Genomic DNA, 20,827 nt, shown 5'->3' on the forward strand with positions numbered 1-20,827 from the left:
GCCTGGAAGAGAAGAGGGTTTTCTGGGAGCATGGCCCTCCTGGCTCCTCACATCCGTGTGCCTCCTTCTTGCTTTCTTCTTGGAGATCTTTAGGCCGGTGCTCTTCCGGTCCCTGTAGGGAGGCAGATGTTGAGGTGCAGGTTGGTCCTTCCCAGTGTGGGATGTAAGTGGGAATCTCCCACCCTTGATCACTAGGATGTTAATTTGGACGCATTCTACCCAGTGGCCTGTGTGGGACTGTCTGCCCTCTGGTGGCCAACAAGGGAGTCACACACAATGGTTAACTAGTCAGGATGAGCCAACCAGGCGTGTTGGCCTGAGCAAGGGCCGTTTCCTCTAGAAATCAAGGCAAGGCAGGGGTGCAGAGGGTTCAGTGTCTCCGGAGAAGGACAGTGAAGTGTGTGGTCCCTGCTCTCACTCCTATGGTGAAGCTCTGTTCACAGACCACACCTACCCTCTTCCATCCACACAGTCCTCCTCTTCCTCCAGATCTGCAGCAGGGCTAGTGCGTGGGGGACAGGAGCGGGTGGAGACATTCCGGGCCAGGACAGAGCCTTTGAAGAAAGGGAGCAGGGGTTACGACCTGACCCTGCTCCCTGTGGTCCATCCTTAACCTTAAAATCAGCCTCTTCCAAAGGCAGAGCCTGGAGCTCCCCAGCGGCTCAGGCCCTTCAGTTCTGCCAAGAATGGGATGTTCGTTATTATCTATTTCCCCAGACCCTGAAGGACCACAGGCCTTTGGATGACATACCAGTGATGCCCCACTCCAAATACAAACCCACCTGAAGCCTCGGTTACCTTTCTACAGCATGAGGGTAAGAAAGGCATCCGGCCTCCATCTTTGGAGGCCCCTCCCTTGTGCCCCTTGAACCTTGGTCCCTCCCTGAGTAGGATCAAGGTAGCCCACCAAAGCTTGACCCCTCCCCAGGAAAGGTCAAAACCATTCCCCCAGGCTATTTAAGACTGCTCTCCCTGTGGTCGCATTGGCAGCTTTCCGGTTCCCCTCAGGGCCACCTGAGAGCACAGGAGTACAATTAAACCTGGATATCTTTTAATTTGATTGGTATTATTTTGCATCTGCCGAGAGCTAGCATTAGAAAATATTCCTAACATCTTGGAGGTACACGGGGTGGGGGGGGGCGACTTTTCCTGTGGCCCACAGCCACGTGTTGAAAGCACCCTTGTCCATCCCCCCCCCCCCGTGCCAGGCTACAGCGGCTGTGTCTTGGTGAGTCCCTTTTTTTTGTCCATGCTATAGGGTTTTGGGGAACCCATTTGTGTTTACTTTTGTTGATTATCTGACTTTTGTGGAAGACGCAGGCCATGCCAAGAGCCTGACCCAAGCGGTGAAAGCTGACTGAAAGCTGAGGTGGATTTTGTTTGTTTTAGGGACGCCTGGCATTCAATTTTAACAGCCCCGTTCTGGTCTAAGAGCTATTTTTTTTGTTTTGTTTTTTTTGTTTTTCGAGACAGGGTTTCTCTGTGGTTTTGGAGCCTGTCCTGGAACTAGCTCTTGTAGACCAGGCTGGTCTCGAACTCACAGAGATCCGCCGGCCTCTGCCTCCCAAGTGCTGGGATTAAAGGCGTGCGCCACCACCGCCCGGCTAGCTTTTTTTTTTTTTTTTTAATATTTATTTATTTATTATGTATACAATATTCTGTCTGTGTGTCTGCAGCCAGAAGAGGGCATCAGATCTCATTTCAGATGGTTGTGAGCCACCATGTGGTTGCTGGGAATTGAACTCAGGACCTTTGGAAGAGCAGGCAGTGCTCTTAACCGCTGAGCCATCTCTCCAGCCCCCTTTTTTTTTTTTTTAAAGTTTTTCGAGACAGGGTTTCTCTGTAGCTTTCGAGCCTGTCCTGGAAATAGCCCTTATAGACCAGGTTGGCCTCGAACTCACCTGCCTCTCCCTCCTGAGTGCTGGGATTAAAGACGTGTGCCACTACCGCCCGGCCGCTGCACAGTTGGGCATAGACTTTTAAAATGGGCGCTTACAATTCTAAGACATATCCGCTATCGCCCTTGGACTGCCTCTTCAAAATCTTTATAAATTGGGACTGTCTGATACAATCTATCTCGCGGAACGGCTAATTTCTCTATGCACTAAGATTTGGCCTCAATACTATCTTGACAATAGGACACATTGGCCACCAGAGGGAAACCTTGAGATTACCATCCTCCGGGACTTAGAAAATTTTTGTCGCCGTGGGGACAAGTGGACAGAACTCTCCAGTGTCTGGGCTCTGCGTTCTCGCCCTTCCCTCAGTAGCCAGTGTCTTGCAGAGCCTCCAAATTGGCGGTCATCTGGGAATTGAGACCCTGACAATTCCAGCTGGACCGTGCAACCAGAGGCACTGGCCCCTCCCCGGCTCGAGCCCTCACTACCCACCCCCTTCCTGAGGAGCGACATTCTCCACATTCCTTTTCTACCCCGCCCTCACCTACTCCCTCTCTAGCTAAACGGAAGTTCAAGATCAATTGTTCCCTTACCCACCAACCTCCCTCCAGCCCCCTCCTCAGCATCTCCCAACCCTTGGACCCCCTATGCGCACTGGGCTAGCCCTACCCATCCCTCCCCGTCTCCTCCCATACCAGGTCACCAAAACTCTGCCCATATTCCATTTTCTCTTCCAGATATCTCTCAGATGGAAAAGCGGCTGGGATCCTTTTCTGCTAATCCTTCTTCTTATATTAAAGAGTTTCATTATCTGTCCCAGGCCTACGATCTAACCTGGCATGGCTACTATGTCATATAGGCTTCTACTCTCACTCCTGAAGAGCTAAGTAGGATTCAGTCAGCAGCTAGACACTATGCAAACCAGACTCATTTGGTAGACAGTACGGTCCCTGTGGGGGAAGTGGCCGTGCCAGTCACAGAATCACACTGGGACTACCAACCTGGTCAAAGCAGCCGACAGAGGCAGGGCATCATGGTTTGTTGCCTCCTTTAGGGTATGGAAATGGACTCAAAAAAAGTAGTTAATTTTGACAAACTTAGATCACACAGCTAGCTGACGAAAACCCAGCCATTTTTAAAAATTGGTTACAAGAGACCATGGTCCAGTATACCAGGCTAGATCCAGCCTCCCCAGAGGGAGCCACGGTCCTAGCTACCCATTTCATTTCTCAGTCAGCACCAGATATTAGAAAAAAGTTAAGAAAGGTTGAGGAGGGTCCCCAAACCCCTATACAGGAATTGGAGAAAATGGCCTTTAAAGTTTTTAATGCCCAAGAAGTAGCTGAGTCTCTCCGACAGACAGGCAGCAACCCTGCAGGCTCAAGTCTTAGCAGCTGCCCTAAGGCCACTGGAAGGGGAACAAGGGAAGTCAACCATGAGGCTCCACCCTGGTGGAGCCCAGCCTAAGTCAACCCACGTGCTGCTTCAAATGTGACCTAAATGGACGTCCTATGAGGCCATGCTCTATCTGCCAGCAACCTGGACACTGGAAATCACAATGCCCCCATGCGGGCTCGTCCTCTATGCCACGGAGGTCCAGCCTCACCAACATCGGCAAGTGAGACTGTGCCAGCCTTCGAACTTCTCAGCCTTGCAGAGTATTGACACAACCCAGATTTGGTAATTCCCGTAACCCTATCTGCACCTAGGGTAAAGCTACAGGTAGCGGTAAGTCCCTTAGCTTTCCTTTGGACATGGGAGCTACCTATTCTCTTTTAACATCTCACTAGGGCCTTACGTTCCCCTCATCAATTTCAGTTATGGGGGTAGATGGGACCCGTTCCTCCCCACTTAAAACTTTGCCACCGCCCTCAGGAAACCCCAGACATCGCATGCAGTAGTCACTTCCACTGACACAGTCCAAGAGACCCGCCTGCCAATGGGAACCTCATCACAAATGGCTAAATTAACTGCCTTGACTAGGGCACTCCAGATAGCCAAGGGCCAACGAGCTAACATCTATACTGCCTCTAAATTTGTCTTCTTATCAGCCCATACCCATTCTGTACTCTGGAAAGAAAGGGGCTTCCTTACTACCAAGGGCACTCCCATAGTTAACGGACTCCTTATAGCCAACCTTTGGAGGCCCTTCAGCTCCCTGCAGAAGTAGCCATATTCACTGTTGGGGACACCAGTCCTCCAAGGACCCAGTGGCCTCAGGCAATGCCAAGGCTGACTCAGTGGCCCGGGGGCTGGCCTCCAGCTCCTTGGATTCCATAGAACATATTTTGTTCTTAACTCCCTCCTGTTAGCCCTGTTACCAACCTAAAGAGAGGGACGAGCTCATAAAAGGGGGGCACAGAAACGAAGGACGGATGGTTCTTCTTAAATAACCTTCGCATCCTTCCTCAAGACCAGACCTTACACATGGGCCCTAAATCTTTGTTCCGCTTCTTGGAGTCCCTTTTTGACCCCACCCATTTCTGATATCGTATTTCACAGGTTCACTCCTCCTGCCAGACCAACCCACTCTGTGGGCTCTCCACATACGTCAGTCTCTACACCAGCTTCATAGACACCAACCAGGTGAAGATTGGCAGGTTGATTTCACCCATATGGCTACTCATAAAAAACTCCGTTATCTCCTAACACTTGCGGACACTTTTACAGGGCGGACAGAAGCGTTTCCGGTCTCCAGGGAAACGGAAGATGTGGTGGCTCAGGTACTCCTGGACCACATCATTCCTGGGATGATCCCACGGACCATCTAGACGGGTGATGGGCCAGCCTTCACTTCCAGAGTCGTGGAGCTTATGTCAGAAGCTCTCAATATCTCCCGGAAATGCCACACCCCCTACCATCCACAATCCTCGGGAAAGGTCAAGAGGGCCAATGGACTCAACAAACAACAGCTAATCAAACTCTCCATTGAACTCAGGTTATCTTGGCCCTCCCTTCTCCCCATTGCCCTTACTCACCTCAGGGCCACGTTCCCCTATAGGCCTGAGCCCTTTTGAGCTGCTTTATGGAAGGCCCTTTCTCCTTAACCATCACCTCCCAGTCCAAACTCCTCCACTGGTGGGGTACCTACCCTACCTCTCCCCTTTAAGGTCCCTTCTCCATTCACACGCTGACAGTTGTCTCCCTGCCACCACACCAGTGGACCCTAATGCCCCTGAACCTGCCCCGCTCTCCCCAGGGCACAGAGTACTCCTCAAACAGTTAATTCCTAGGTCTCTCGAACCTCGATGGACAGGACCTCACACGGTAATCCTCACCACACCCTCGGCTGCCAAGCTCTTGGGACACCCATGCTGGTACCAACTCTCTAGGCTCAAGTGGGCACCTACTCAGGACACCTGGTCTGTCCAGCAGTTAGGACCTTCCACCCTCTAGTTTTCCAAGATGCCACAATGAAGGGCCTACCTGCTCCTCATCCTGGCACACTCATCTTTGATGATGCAAACAAGACAGGTATAACAATATTTTTTTTCTTCTAGACACTGCCTTCTTATCTCCTTCAAGAAACAGATGCCTAGCGCCTCCAGGATGACAGTGAACAAGATGCCTTTCCAGCCACACCTCTCGCTGTGTGGACCCACCAACACCCAGCTCTCCCCTCCCCTCCCCCACGTCTCCCCATGCCCGCAGGAAGTAACCAGACTGAGTCAATGCCCCTTTTCCAAAGAGAGCCTAAACGTTGGTCATAAGTATCACCTCAGCTTCCTGTCACCCCTTACACAAACAGTCTGGAATGTAAATCCCGGTCTCTGGCCTCCATCTTTGGAGGCCCCACCCCTGTGCCCCTTGAACCTTGACCCCTCCCCAAAAAAGGTCAAAACCACTTCCCCACAACTATTTAAACTGCTTCCCCAAAAGAAAAAACACGTGGTCCTGTCCCCCCCCCATCCCCGTCCCTCCCCCTTGTGGTCGCGTTGGCAGCTTTCCGGTTACCCTTGGGCCACCTGAGAGCACAGGGGGTCCAATTAAACCTGGATATCTTTTAATTTGGTTTGTTTTGATTTGGTTTGATTGGGATTTTGCGTCGGCAGAGAGCTCACGTCAGAAAATATTCCTAACAGTGAGGTTTCTGATTCCCTTCCCCAAGTTCCTTCCAACCACAGTGGCCACCAACCTGCTCTCCTAGGCCAGTGGCCTGGTACAGAGAGTTCGCCCAGAAGCTGCTGGCCTCAAAGATAGGCAGAATGAGGAAGAAAGGGGGCTCCTGTGCTGACCCTGGCCAGCAGCAGGGGCAGCTGTGGGAGGTGAGGAAGTGGGTCTGTAGATCTGTATTTTGTTCTTGTGTTCTCCCTACCAGGGTTTCAATAGCGAACCAAGCACCACTTCCACCAAGCTAGGGAATTCTGAGCTGCCCTGACTTCTAGAGGCCAGGTCTGCTCTCAGGCTTACCTTGCGGGGGCAGGTCAAAGCGAACATGTCCATCGTAGTGCATGGCGCTGTGGAACTTGCTGTCACAGGCCGCACACAGGTTGAGGGGTCCCCGGCGGTGTAGCTGCTGGCAATCGGCATGGTGGCATACCTGCGGGTGAAGGGTGCAGTCAGAATGTGCTCCGGACAGACATGCCAACACTCAGACCACTGCTGTGGTCGTCCACCAGCTTCTCCCTGAGGTGCCGTCATCTGGACAGCCTTCACCGAGCACCCACTGCCTGTTTCCAAGGAATGAGAGAAAAACAAGCCCTGCTCCAGAGACTTCAAAGGATCAAAGGTGGGGCAGGGGCTACGGGACCGGGACCTTTCTGGCAGGAAGAGCCCTCGGAAGGACGCTCGAGACTTCTTCAGTCAGTATTGGAACACCTTAAGCTGTGATTAGCACAAAAGCCTGGCTGCTTGGGCCCTCGGCGCTCAGCTCTGCGATCTGCCTGAGTCTCGAATAGTAGATTCCAACTAGATTGCTACAGACACACGCGGAGCTCCCGAGGAGTCCAAAGCAGGTGCTGTGGCTCACACACACACACACAGCCCCGCCTGCCTGGAGACTAGATTTGTATCTATCATATTTATCTATATTTATCTCTTCCTCCCCCTTCCTAGAGAACTGTCGGCTTTGTAACCTTCTAACTGCCAAAGGCCTAGGAAATGGCCTGGCCCCAACGCAGTCCTACTTCGCTTCCTGCTTTTCCACAAAAATTTTTAAAAAATCAAAAAACAAAACAAAAACAAAAGCAAGAAGCCCACAGCCTCCAACCATGTCCAAACCCAGGGCAATTGGGTCTTCCTAGGATTGGCCCTGATCCAATCTGCAGGCAGCTCCTCCTCCCAGATCTGCCCGCACACTTTCACCCCAGACCTCCCATTTCCTGCAGGGTCAGGTTTCCTTCCCTCAGCACAGTGCAGGCTACCCCTCCGCCTTAGAGACAGTCCTGGGCACACATCTGCTCACCTCTCCCTTTCAGGGAAAGCGGCACAGGATCCATCTTCACGGCTTACACGCAATTCTCCACTCTCCCTGCCTTGGCCTTCTGACAGATCTGGGTTATCAGAGGTTTCCGTTTCAGGGTGGTGGGGGTGCTAGATACGGCCTCGCTCTAGAGTTCAGGCAGGCCTCAAATTCAAATTCAAAGCAATCCTCCTGCCTCAGCCTCCCTAGTGCTGGTATTACAGGCGTGAGCCACCGTGCCTGGCTCTCCCCCAGTTTTCATCTTTAAATAGTTCAAGCCCACAGAGAGTTATAAGAATAGTTCAGCCTTCTGGATTCTGAGACTATCTGCCTCCTCTCATCCTTTGTCATTGTGTCTCTGGTGCAGAAATCCCACACGGCCCTGAGTAACAAGAGCCCAGTAAGTCCTCAACCACGAAGCATTCCTCTCTACTCTCTTCACGGCCTCACCAAGCTGCCAAGAACCTGCGATCCTCCTGACACTGCCACACAGGACCTAGGATGACAGGCCTGTACCACCAGTCCTAGGTGATGTCCTTTTCTTTTCTTTCTTTTTTTCAAGACAAGGCAGGGTTCCTCTGTGTAACAGTTCTGGCTGTTCTGGAACTCGCTCCGTAGACCAGACTGTCCTCGAACTCAAGAGATCTGCCTGCCTGCTGGGATTAAAGGTGTGCACCACTACCACCTGGCTTTATTTTTTAATTGGGGTGTGTGTGTGTGTGTGTGTGTGTAGATCAGGGAAGAACCTTTAGGAAGAAATTCTCGAGGGTGGTAATGGTATACGCCTTAAATCCCAGCACTCAAGAGGCAGAGTCAGACGGATAGCTGAGTTCAAGACCAGCGTGGTCTACAAGAGCTAGTTCCAGGACAGCTAGTACTGTTACACAGGGAAACCCTGTCTCAAAAAACAAACAAAACAACAACAAAAAAAGAATTCTCTACCCCGCACTGTGGGTTTCAGGGACTGCACAGGGTCATGAGCCTCTCCCAGCAAACACTCTTACCTTCTGGGCCATCTGGTACACCAGCTCCCCTTTCTTGTTTATATATAGATTTATTTACTTAGAAACGGGTTATTTCCTGCAATGCCCAGGCTGGGTACAAATGATCCCCCTGCCTCAGCCTTCCAAATAGCTGGGACTTGTGCCGGCAAGATTTTCCTCAAAACCCCACACAATGTCCAGACCTTGACAGAGTCCAGCTATTGTCCGGCCTCTCCCGACCGGCTCACGGCCCTCGCAAACCCGACTGGAAATCTAGGCTCACACAAGAATCTACCTTTGCTTCTCTTTTTTTACTCATAACATTGACTCTCTGGAGGTGTCTGAACATTTGACAGGACAGAACATCACTGATTCTTTTCATCAGTACACTGAATATAGAGATCACTTGGGGAATCTCCCTAAAGCCCCTTTCCTCCTCATAGTGTATGTGTGTGTGTGTGTGTGTGTGTGTGCACATGGAGGCCAGGAAAGTGAGTGTGAGTGTGTGGGGGCGGGGAGGGTGCGTGTGTAGAAGAGTTTCAGGTTGGTGGTTTCAAGCCACCCAGCGTGCGTGCTACGCACTGAATCAGGTTTCTCCGAAGAGCCACCAGTGCTCCTAACCACTGACCTTGCCCTCTACCCGCTCCTGGTACTTAGCAAAGAGTCAGTGGCTCACATTGGATCTGCCATCATCTCCGGTCACCTCAAGGAGGACCACAAACACTGACGGTTTGTGCCTGAATCAATCACTCCTGCCATGGTGCAGGCTACAGGGATTTCCCTTTTCTTTGTCCTGGGCAGGAAAGGGAGGGCTAAGAGGCTCTCGTGTACCCCAGCTGGCCTGCAACTTACTATGTAGGTGAGAACGACCCTGCTTGTTTTCCTTTTGTTTTTATAAGTTCGTTTTATGTCATGCATGTGAGTGTTTTGCCTGCTTGCATGTATAACATGTGTACCGTGAGCATGCAGTTTCCACAGAGGCCAGAAGAGGGCGTCAGATCCCTTGGAAATGGAGTTGCAGGTGCGCTTGTAAGCCACTACATGAGGGGCTAGGAAGGACTCAAACTTGTGTCCTTTGGAAGAGTGGCCAGTGCTTTTAACAGCTGAGTCAGTAGTATCTGGAGCCTTCATGCTGCTGCCCTAATGGAAAGATGGAATCCTAGCCTGCTAACTCCCCAGCCCCTAGCTGGTTTGCTGTCCATGGGTGGTCAGAGGGAGCCCTGTTCCAGAAGGACTCACACCACAGCCACTCAGAACCCCCTAGTGACTCTTCCTCACTCTGAGTAAGAACAGAAAGTCCCCAACGGAGCCTGCGATGACAATGTTCCTCCCTTGACCTTGTCTCCAGCCTGGCAACCCTGCTCCCTTCCTCTCCTGAATATTCCACCCTGGTGCTGCCACACACGGTGAGCCCCACAAGAACTGGTATTTTAGGCCGGGCGGTGGTGGCGCACGCCTTTAATCCCAGCACTCGGGAGGCAGAGGCAGGCGGATCTCTGTGAGTTCGAGTCCAGCCTGGTCTACAAGAGCTAGTTCCAGGACAGGAACCAAAAGCTACAGAGAAGGGCTGGAGAGATGGCTCAGTGGTTAAGAGCATTGCCTGCTCTTCCAAAGGTCCTGAGTTCAATTCCCGGCAACCACATGGTGGCTTACAACCATCTGTAATGAGGTCTGGTGCCCTCTTCTGGTCTGTAGACATATACACAGACAGAATATTGTATACATAATAAATAAATAAATATTTAAAAAAAAAAAGCTACAGAGAAGAAACCCTGTCTCGAAAAATCCAAAAAAAAAAAAAAAAAAAAAAAAAAGAACTGGTATTTTAGTCTACCCGACTCAAAGCCTATCTCCAGGCCTAGACACACCCAGGCTGTCAGCTTTTGTGGCAAGTGCCTTTCCCCCACGGGGCCATCTTGCCAGCTCAGTACTTGTATGTTTTATTAGTTAGATGCTGGAGAGTGTTTGGTTGAGAGGACCTGAACAGAGACGTCCAAGATGACAGACAGACGGGAGGAAGATGGCCGAGACAGCGGAGGGAGGGAGGGACGGAAGTGGGGAGTGGCAGGGAGGTAGGGGAAAGTCAGAGCTCCTTTCCAGGGGCTGCGTTCAAATCTTCTGTCATTTCCTCTCATCCTCCTTTACCCAGGTGGCGGGTAAAGCTCAGAAGACAAACTGCCAAAGGTTGCACACCCAGCAGAGCCAGGGCTTGAAGCCAGCGTGTGGAACGCCAGACCACAGATCAGTCTCATTCCTGCCACTGCCAGGTACCAGACAATGGAGAGATAAATGGGGGGAGGCGGACCCGAGTTAGCCTTGCAGGAGGGTGGCTCCCAGGAAGAAACCAATCTGAGTCTTAGGCTTGGTGTTCAGGCTCTTGTGTCTCTCCTCTCCTCCAGAAAGAACCGTCGGCAGGTGGCCCACTTGCCCCAGGGGAGATGACAGGAACTGAGTCCTGTGCATTGGCAGCAATGGACGTTATGATGACCCAGATTCCGGACAGCGGGTAGCCAGTTCCAGTTCCTGTGTTAATCCACTGCTAATGAAGGCAAGAAAACAGTTACCTGCCTACAGCCACAAATCCCAGGGAAGGCAGAGAACCGCCTGGCTTTGTTCAGTTAGGGGCCTCCTGGCTTCAAGAGCCTCCTCCTGACAGTGATCTGGGAGGAGACACCTGCTTCCCTTCAATCTTTGCCAGGCACTGCCAGTCCACCAACCTGGCCTGGGCTTCTGGCTCTAGCCCCCCTGCAGACCAGGATAACTTCAGGCTAATCACCAGTTAAGCCTGGTTGGGCTCAGTGTGACAGACAGTAAGGACTGCTCTAAATCGTGTGTTCAGGAGAAGGGTTCCCAATTTGGGGCCACAATTCTGTTTTTAAATTAAGTCAATATCAAGACAGCAGATTCGGGGAGGATGAGGTGGCTCAGGCCTTTTTGCCCAAAACTCTGAACACAGAGTCCGGGAGATCTCTGAGTTCAAAACCAGTCTGCTATACATAGTGGTTCCAGGACAACCAGAGATACACGATGAGACTCTGTCTCAAAAGCCAAAGTGCAGGAGCCAAGTGCAGATTTGTTCAGTGCCTTCTGGCTGATGCATCGGACATGGCAGCAATCGCTGCCTCCACCGCTCCTAGCCTACAGTGTAGGTTCAAGGGACCCACAGGGTCAGTTTGCAGGAACTGAACCTGAGTTCCCATACAAAGTAAGCAGGCTGTTCTGGAATAGCCAGAGAAAATCACAAGCTCAGATCAGAGGTTGAGGTTGGGCCTGGCAAAGCCCTCTTGGGTAGCCTTCCCACTTCCTCATATCCCTCTTGCCAAGTAACAGAGTCTCCCAGCACTAACTAAAGCAGGCTCCTTCCCAGCGCTAGACTCTCTGATCTTTCTTCCTAGACTCCCGACTTTCTTACTGTCCGCCAAACCCACCTCCATATGAAGCAGCACCCCACTCCATAGGAGAAAGTCAGCATGTCGGTAGGGAAGTTCCTCTGGAGACAGAGCCACACACGCACAGAGGACACAGCCATCCCCCCTCCACCCCACTCCTAGGCCAGGGTACGGAGCAGGGAAAACAGGCTCTCTGCTCACACAAGGGCCAAAACTAAGGGCAGGAGAAGCATGGCCTGAGTGGCAGAGGGTGTGGGACAGAGGAAGGAAGGGGGGAGGGGCAGCTTGGGCCCCACAGGTGTGTCCGGAGGCAGCAAACACAAAAGGCCCAGGGGTTGAGGGGCATTTCTGCCCACCAGCTTCTTAATCCCAAGGTGGGGACCCCCTCTCAAGCCCCCACTCCCAGCTGTATACAGTTCACAGGTTCAGCCACTCTGGCCCTCTGGAGTGGGGGACAGAGAGGACCCAATTAAGCGTACCTGCTAGGCTTTGGCCCACCCACGTCGTCCCCCTACCTGGCTGTCGCTGCTGCGGGTGTGACCCCCGACCCAGGGGGACTGGGAGTCTGGGGAGGGCAGCTCGGAGCCCGGCCTGGTTGCTGCTCGGCGCCCGGAGACGCCGGGTCCTGTCCCCATGGTGGCTGGAGGAAGCGGCGGTCTGCACTGCGCTCAGGACAAAGCGCGGAGCTCCGCTTCCTGCCATTGTGCAGTCGCGCCCGGGAGGGGGTGGCTGGATCGGTGACACCCCGCGGAACCCCAGCCACTCCCAGGCAGAGCCACTCAGCTTCGAGTACAGCTTGGAGACCCTGCCTCTGGGACTGAGCCCATCCCGAGGTTCGAGACACAGCACAAGACGGGTGCAGTCGGTTTAAGGACCAAATCCCTTAGGATCCCGACCTGGGCCAACTCTTTGCTGGGACTCGGGCATCCTGTTGCATCCTGTGTTGAGTTCCATGCCAGCCCCATGCAAGGTCCTAGGGGACCCCCACCACACACATAAACCCCAAGCAAGAGCCTGGGGATCTCTGCTCCAGGGGCAGAGGTAGAGACTCCAAGGCAACACCTGACCTTGGAGAGAAGCGGGAGGTGCGGGGAGGGCTGGTGGGAAAGAGTGGAGGAGCTGGGCAGTCCCCAGCTGTCCCCAGGGAGTTGGGCCAGGGAAACCCCTCAGCCAGGCCGGCTTTCGCGGGAGGTCACTGGTATTACTAGGACGGAGCACTGACGCCAGAGGGCGCTCAACACAACATGACAAGCCGCCTGCCCCCCCAACCCCGCCCGCCCATGGGGGTCGGACTGTCTCCATTCTGGTTATCAAGGGGTTTCTACACTCATCCCAAGGAAGGGGGGGCACACTATTTTTTTTTTTTTTGGTTGGTTGGTTGGTTTTGGTTTTTCAAGACAGGGTTGATCTGTGTAACAGCCCTGGATGTCCTGGAACGCGCTTTGTAGATCACACTAGCCTCAAACTCAGAGATCCACCTGCCTGGGTGCTGGGATTAAAGGTGAGCCCCAACACCTCCAACACCTCCGGGCTGAGGAGGGGGAGGCAGATGACACCACTATTATCCCCTCCCATTACCTAGGGGATAAAGCAGACTAAAAAAACAAGTGCAGAGTCACGGCTAAGCCCAGACTGGTTCATACAAGAACTCACTGTGTAGCAGAGAATGACCTTGAGACAGGGTCTCCAGAAACTCCAGAAAGCTGTGATCACCACGGTGAGCGCTAATTTTTGTTGTTGTTGTTGTTTCAATTTTGTTTTTAGAGACAGGGACTTCAAGTGCTGGGATTAAAAGCCCACACTACCACCGCCTGGCCACGAGCGTTATTATTGGTTGTCAGTTGTCAACTTGACTACATCTGGAATGAACTACAACCGAGAAATGGAGGGCACACACGTGAGATGATTTGCTTGGTTTGAAGGAGATGAATCCACTTCCAATCCAGACCTTTGAGGGAGGAAGATACACCTTTGATCTGGGTCATACCTCCTGCTGGAAGCCCAAATAAGGGCATGGAAGAAGGAAGTTTTTGCCTGCTAGCAAGTCTGTTCCTTTCCTGGCACTAAGACTCCTTCGGGATTCCAGAGTCTACCATAGACCAGCTGAGAAAGTCAGTCTTGTGAACTCTTGGACTTTCCATTCACAGCCCACCATGATTGGATCAGCTGGAGCACAGTGATTCTATATATAGAAAGAGATTCATTCTATAAATTCCGCTGTTCTAGAGACCCACACCTGGTTTCCCCGGTTCTGGGGACCGAGTGCTAGGCAAGCTTCTACTGATGGAGCTACATCCAAGCCCTGCTTTGTTAACAGAGCATTGTTCAAAGACAGGGTCTTACTCTTGTAGCCAGCCAAGGTTGGCCTTGAATTTGAGCCAATCCTCCTACCTCAACCTCTTTTATTTTATTTTATATTTTTATATGCACAGGTATGAAGGTGTCAGATGCCCTGGAACTGGAGATACAGACAGCTGTGAGCTGCTATATGGGTGCTGGGAATTGAACCCCGGTCCTCTGGAAGAACAGCTGGTGCTCTTAACTGCTGAGCCATCTCTCCAGCCCCCTACCTCGGCCTCTTAAACGTTGGGATTATAGGAGTGAGCCACCATGCCTGGCTTAAACCCAGACCTCTGACTCAGGTTGTGGCATCGCTTTTGTGGGCACTCCTCAGTCCCCTCTGAGGAGCACATACTGCCACTGGCACATCTACCCCCTAGATAGCCCCTGCATCTGACATCATGGAAGAAGGCAGGAAGCAGGGACTTCTGAGATGGGTTCTTAGGGCAGTAAGTAAGCATCCACTTCAAGGGCTACCTTTATCCCCAAAGCCAGATCACTCACCATCTACGAGTAACTCCCTTGAAAACCAAAACAAAAAATCTCACCAGAAACTGATTGCCCTCATCTCCTAGGTGGTCCCATGTAATATCTGTCCTCTGGCTGACAGCCCTAGGGCTCCCCAAGCTCAGAGCCCTCACCCCTCCGTCCAGAACTGTAAGTGCTCTCGACCTTCAAATGGTTGGCACAGGGCCCCAACCCTACCTCCCCAAAGGACTCTCAAAATAACGCCCAGGCCTCCTCCTTAGTCCCTAAGGTCGAATGAATCCCTTCTTAGCTTCCTTATAACATGACATTATTCTGCTTCCTTGTTCTCCGTCATTCTTTCTTGCAGAGGCCAGCGGCCTAGCTCTCTGGCTCACTTGGTGTCCTCAGCCTTCGGCACACAACCACAAGCAAGAGCAACAAACAAAGAAAAGCAAAGGAAAGGTCTTCAGCTATTGAAGAACTTGGGACAGAGAAGTTCTCAGGGAGGTTATCCCGCCTGGGGCCAAGAGTCAACCAGAGCCTTCCCCACAGCTTAACTAAAAGGATTTCTCCCTCCTCCTGGAACCTGTAGGTGACCTTGGGCCTGCTGGGCTCAGAAAGATGAGCTTCCATTCAAATTCTGGTGGTCCTCAGCCTGTCCCATGGTCAGACAGCTACTGCCATCCACTGAGTCCTCCCAACTTCCTGTCCAGGAGTTTGACAACAAATCCCACTCAGACTGTGGAGACAGTGACTGTCCCCAACTTAACAGGAAGAAGTTAAGGCCTGAGAGGCTGAGGGTTCCCCAAGGAGGCTAGTACGCAAGTCGGCAAATGCACGTCTGTGCTTGGAACTGCTGCCCACGTCCCAGGCCTAGGGTGGGGCCGGGGCATAGCACAGGCTAAGTGGTGGTTTGGACAAGGTCTTGAAGACTACCTTCTTGAGAAGAAAGCAGAGCTCAAAGACAGCTTGGAGGGAATCGCAATGGTATGGGGGTAACTAAGTCCCGGAAAGTAAAGATCACTGGAGCCAAGATATTTTTCCTCAAGAGGACTTCCGAGTGACTGGGCTCTGGTCATGCTCTGTCTTGGCTATTCTAGCACGGAGGGTGGGGGGCTGCTTAGGGGACCAGGAACTGCTGCCCCTTGACCAGAATGTAGGGTCAAGTTAGTGACAGAGTGGGGGTGAGGGAAAGAGCCAAAGTCCCGGCCATGAAAGAGGAAAGGCCTCCTACCTAACAGACTGCAAGGAGCTAAGGGGTAGACCTGAGGTCCTGGCCCTTGGCTCCCTGGGGAAGGGGGCCCCTTTCCAGCCCAGCCTGGCTCCAGGGTGTGAGTCAGGGCTGCCTTGCTGAAACTGATACCCAGAAACCAGATGCAGAAGATGATAAATAATGGAGAATATTGGAGTCTCTGAGGCACCCCAAGCAGGCACTTTCCTTTCTAGGACACTTTCCCCAACCCCAGAAAGTCAGAGGATTCTGTGGCCATCAATGGTCCACACAGGGCCAGCCTGGAATAAGAGGAGTTCTGGATCCAGTAGGAACTACGGATCTGGGGCAGAACACGGAGCCAGCTCGGTGCTCAGCACACAGCAGCTGGCCCTGAAACAGCAGCCGGGGTTCTTGTCTGAAAGACACACTTGCCCTAGGCTTCTCTAGCAGGGCTGGGCTCCCCTGAGAGATGGCCCAGGGCTCTACCCGCCACCTCAGATATCCAAGGGTGGAGCCTGCATGCGTGGGCAGGCCAGTCAGGGTGGGGTGGCTCTGCCAGGCAGCTCTTACTGCAGGCGGTTCACGGGCCTCCTCCTTTCCCAAAGGCTGGGCCTCACCCTTTTGTCCTATGGGTCTCCAGTCCTACTTGGAGGCAGAGCCTGACCTAAGACAGATGGCACAGGAGCAGAAGCCAGCCTACAGCCCCTCAGCACAGGCCCCTTCCTTAGCAAAGGTCCCGGCTGGGCTGCGGTCTGTGAGTCTTACCCCCTAAGGCAGCACCCGGATTCCAGGGACCTGCTTCACCAGTGGCGCTCAGGAGGATCATGGGGAAGGAATCCTTAGAGGTTTTGTGCCCCACCTAGCCCTGCTCTCACCCAGTGGCAGCAACCTTCTCACCTTATGAAGGCAGCGCTGGCCAGCCCCCTAGAATGTGCCACAACAGCTGTTGTGTCCTAGCGGGCACTGGACCTTGATGTGGGGCCCAGGAACAGTAAAAACCCAAGAGCAAGGTCACTGGGGAGGGTCACCCAAGGAAGGGAAAGCATTTGTAGGGCCTAGGGACCCTTTGACTTCTCTTTCCCTGTCTCCCACCAAGACTGGCCAGATTGGTCTCATTGGTTCATCAGGCAGCCGGAGGCACAGACTCTTGCGACCCCTGCTGGCACCCAGGGGCCTTTTCATCTGAGACCAATCCCGCATGGGACAGGGTCATCCCTACATCCCCACCCTCACTAGCCAGTGGCCCTCATGGCACAGGAGCAGTGTTTGAGCACATTCTGTCATTAAATAAGAAGAGGGGTGTCAACGGGAACCCTCAGCAGGGAACTGCAGGCCTTGTGAGGCCCCCTAACCTGGACCACCGAGGGACGACACTGTCTCCTCCTTATAGCCCAGGCTTGAGCTACACACGTCAAACCCAGAGGTGCACAGAGCCCAGAGCAAGGAGAACAGCAGACACGGGCCCTGACTCACCCATCAGGCTGAGACATAAGGTGTCACAGGAAAGTCCTGCTCACCAACCAGAGGGTGGCAGGAGGCCAAGCGGTGGCTCTGGGGGATAAGCTAGGATCCTGGCTACCGGGAGTGAGGAGTGGGCTTCATGGCATGTGACAGGCTGGCACTCCGCCCATCTATAGCAGTCAGAGTCCCCGGTCCTTCACCTGGGTTTCAAGAGAGGACACAGGGAGAGGAGGGGCTGTGACAAGAAGCTGTCCTGAGAGGAGCAAGCAGGGGACCAGGCTGAAGCACCCGCAGCCTGAGTCTATGAGGAAACTGCCTCAAACCAGACTGGCTTCTGGCTATCTGAACAGGGTGTCCCAGAGGTGTGCCTGCCTCTCTCTGGGTTCCTTACAAAAAACATGCGTTGATTTCTATTTGACGTGTGAGTATTTCATCTCATGCATGTTTGTGCACCACACGTGTGCTTGGTGCCCACACAGGTCAGAAAAGGGTGTCAGATCCCTTGGAACGGGAGTTATAGACAGTTGTGAGCTGCCATTGGGGTGCTGGGAACTGGATCCAGGTCCTCTGCAAGAGAAGCCAGCGTTCTTAACCAATGAACCATCTCTCCAGTCACCTTACCCTTTTTTTTTTTTTTTTTTTTTTTTTTTGGTTTTTCGAGACAGGGTTTCTCTGTAGCTACGGAGCCTGTCCTGGAACTAGCTCTTGTAGACCAGGCTGGCCTCGAACTCACAAAGATCCGCCTGTCTCTGCCTCCCGAGTGCTGGGATTAAAGGCGTGCACCACCACCGCCCGGCTGACCTTACCCACTTTTTGAGAGGATTTCATTGTATAACCCTGGCTGGCCTAGAACTCTCTATGTAGACTAGACTAGCTTTGAACTCACAAGTTCTCCTTAGTATTCTGAATGCTAGGATTAAAGGCGTGTGCCACCACACCTGGTATGTTGTTGTTTTTATTTGTCAGGATGTATATATGTGCACCAGGTGTGTTGCCTGGTGTTGGAGAAGAGAGACTAGGGTGTTAGCCCCCGTGTTGTGATCCATCATGTAATGCTGGGAATCGAACCCAGTCCTCTCCAAGAGCAGTCAGTGCTGTAACCCCTGAGCCATCTCTCCAGTCTCCCTCTCCTCTATGCTTTTTTATTTATTAAAGATTTATTTATTTTTATGTGCATTGATGTTTTGCCTGCATGTGTTTGTGTGAGGGTGCCAGATCTCCTGAAACTGGAGATACAGACAGTTGTGAGCTACCATGTGGGTGCTGGGAATTGAACCTGGATCCTCTGGAAGAGCAGCCAGTGCTCTTAACCACTGAGCCATCTCTCTAGCCCTGCTTTTTTTTTTCTTTTTTAATAAAAGGTCTTGCTATGTATCCATCCTAGGCCAGCCTCAAACTCACAATAATCCTCCTGCCTCAATCTCTTGAATACTATAATTACAGGCATGTACTATCATGCCTGGCTGGGGCCCTTTGCAATTGGCCCATGCCTGTCACCCTTGGGTGGATTGTAGCTCTCCTCTCTCAGCAGCCTGTAACTTACTCAGGACTGGGGGGTAGAGAGCCACAGTGGAACAAACAACCCAACCTTTCTTTCCTTACCCCAGAAGGGTAGAACTGGGGTTCCAACTACCAGCACTGGCTCTGTGGAACTGGACTCCACCAGGTAACTCCTCTCCTCTAATCTTACTTGCTGGGCAGGTGCCCCGAGTTTTCAATTGCTCCCCTCAGATTATTTAGCCACAGCCTAGGCAATCGACACTCATGGCTTCTCTGGTCCTGCCCTGTTCAGCAGTGACGGGACCACCACCCGCTCATAGCTGACCAGCCTCTAAAAGGACCATCACCTCCAAAAGCTCCCAAGCCTGGCCATTCTCAAGGGAAGCTGGTATCCTGCCTCTCACTCCCAAAGCACTGCCCAGAGAACAGGCCAATCCTGTCACCTTGCTCACGGCATCCCACCTACCCCTGCTCAGGGACATCACAGATGCTGTACACTTGCTCCTTCGGCCTCGAGTACACAGGCCTTCATCTGGACACGACCCCAGATTCCTCCTCTCTCCGCTCCACAACACTGAGAGAACTCTGGGGTTACATCTATACCCACTCCATCAATCCTAGGCTCCTCATCTGCTTGAATACGCTCAAGGACGGGGGGCTCATGACTAGACATACGTCTCTATATGGAATCAAATCTCGCCTCCCTATCCAGGCCCAGGACCTAAAGAACAAAGCAGAGAGCATCACCTCTCTTCCTGGCAGCTGTCTGGGACCCTAGAGCAGGAAGTCCTGACTGAGGCTCAGGCCCTGCCTTGACAAGTCATCGGCACAGCGTGTTGGTTGCGGAAATGGAGTTGCCTCTACCACCCAGAGTGGGCTGCTGGCACAAGGCACACGCTGGGGCTAGCACAGGATTCTGAGCAAACACAGCTTCTACGTCAATATTCCCAAATCCTTTAGTGGTCCAGTATCGGCCCTCTGCCATGTCCACTTATGACCCAAGTTGTGGAGCAGACTTACCAGAACGCTTGCCACAAGGAGGCCCAGCAAAGAACAGGGCATCAGTCACCGCCCTATGGCTATTTTGTGGGAGGGCTAAGGACACCCATGACACTCACCCCAGTGTGTAATATGCACTTGTTGGGCAGAGTCTGGTATGGAGCCCTGTGAAGTCTCTCTCTCAGGGAGAGAGGGCACACCCAAAGCCTGGGAGACAGGCTTGCTGATTCCCCACACACTACGGATGAAGTCCATGACAGCATCGAGCATTCCCATACGCCGGGCACTGCGCTAAGCACGCTACACAAGGGGCTTCTTTTCATCCCGGACAACTGAAAGAGGTGCACCGGCCTGCCCAGGGTCAGACAATTGCAAGAAATCCTGGAACTCGACAGTATGAGCTATGCATCCTCGTCCTGGACAGGGAGAAGCGGTACCACGTCTCTTTAGGGTCTCCACGGCATACAGCCCTGCCACTCAGAGAAGGACACGTAGAGTGCTCCTAATGCAGCCCAATCTTCCTTCTCTTCAGGGTCTATCCTCTATGGACTGCTCTCCCAACGCCCCTCCCCTGCTCACTCTGTTCTCTGTCTCCACACCGCCTATTCGCAGGACCAGAGTTGACTCAAGAAAGTCCACTATGGTTACCCCAGCTCTGATGAGTTTCAGAGACGGAAAGCAGGGGTGAGGCAGATCTCAGAAGTCCCAGCACCCAAGGGAGCCCCCGCTAGACTCAGGTGCAGCCCTGTCTGCAGACGGCCTTTCCCGCTAGCAGCTCCTGGTGCAGCTGGAGATTGAGACCTTGTCCTCAGAGAGCCTCACCCTGGGGCAAGCTCCACCACATACGCTTTGTGAGGGAGGCAGGTTCCTTTGCCTCTGAGCCTGAGTCTACGGCACCTGGTACATCACAGCACTAAGCCAAGGCACCAACAACAATCTTCATCATTCTCTCCCCGAACCCAGTCCCTGTCCTCTCTACCTCATCCCCTTCCCTGGTTCACTCCTGATTTCTTCCTGTTACCACCCATACCCCCACTTCCGTCAGCGTATCCTCTCCTTGCCAAAGATGACCCCACAGCTACAGAGCAGCTGAGCTGAGTCCCAGCAGGCCAGGGTATGTCTGAAGGCTACAGAGGGCCAGCTGCTGAGACCAGCCCTCTTCTTGTGCCACTTGG

General features: G+C 52.8%; 1 protein-coding gene across 11 annotated transcripts in view; it reads right to left on the reverse strand.

The window, feature by feature from the left end:
- The window catches only part of Plekhg5 (pleckstrin homology and RhoGEF domain containing G5), a 33,287-nt gene that overhangs the window by 10,228 nt on the left and 2,232 nt on the right, over window positions 1-20,827 (reverse strand). For 4 of the 11 annotated variants that reach the window (XM_057783523.1, XM_057783522.1, XM_057783527.1 and 1 more), the window contains exons 3-5: window positions 6,309-6,438; window positions 455-554; window positions 52-112 (exon numbers count right to left, since the gene is read on the reverse strand). In XM_057783523.1, coding sequence (XP_057639506.1) covers window positions 52-112; window positions 455-554; window positions 6,309-6,438 — 291 coding nt within the window. Of the gene's footprint in view, window positions 1-51; window positions 113-454; window positions 555-6,308; window positions 6,439-6,654; window positions 6,870-7,302; window positions 7,323-10,587; window positions 10,822-12,186; window positions 12,474-20,827 lie in introns of those variants that run through there. The other 7 variants (XM_057783525.1, XM_057783520.1, XM_057783521.1 and 4 more) reach the window with 5 other exon arrangements.

The sequence above is a fragment of the Chionomys nivalis genome, chromosome 11 (assembly GCF_950005125.1).
Source record: "Chionomys nivalis chromosome 11, mChiNiv1.1, whole genome shotgun sequence".
Taxonomy (NCBI): Eukaryota; Metazoa; Chordata; class Mammalia; order Rodentia; family Cricetidae; genus Chionomys; species Chionomys nivalis.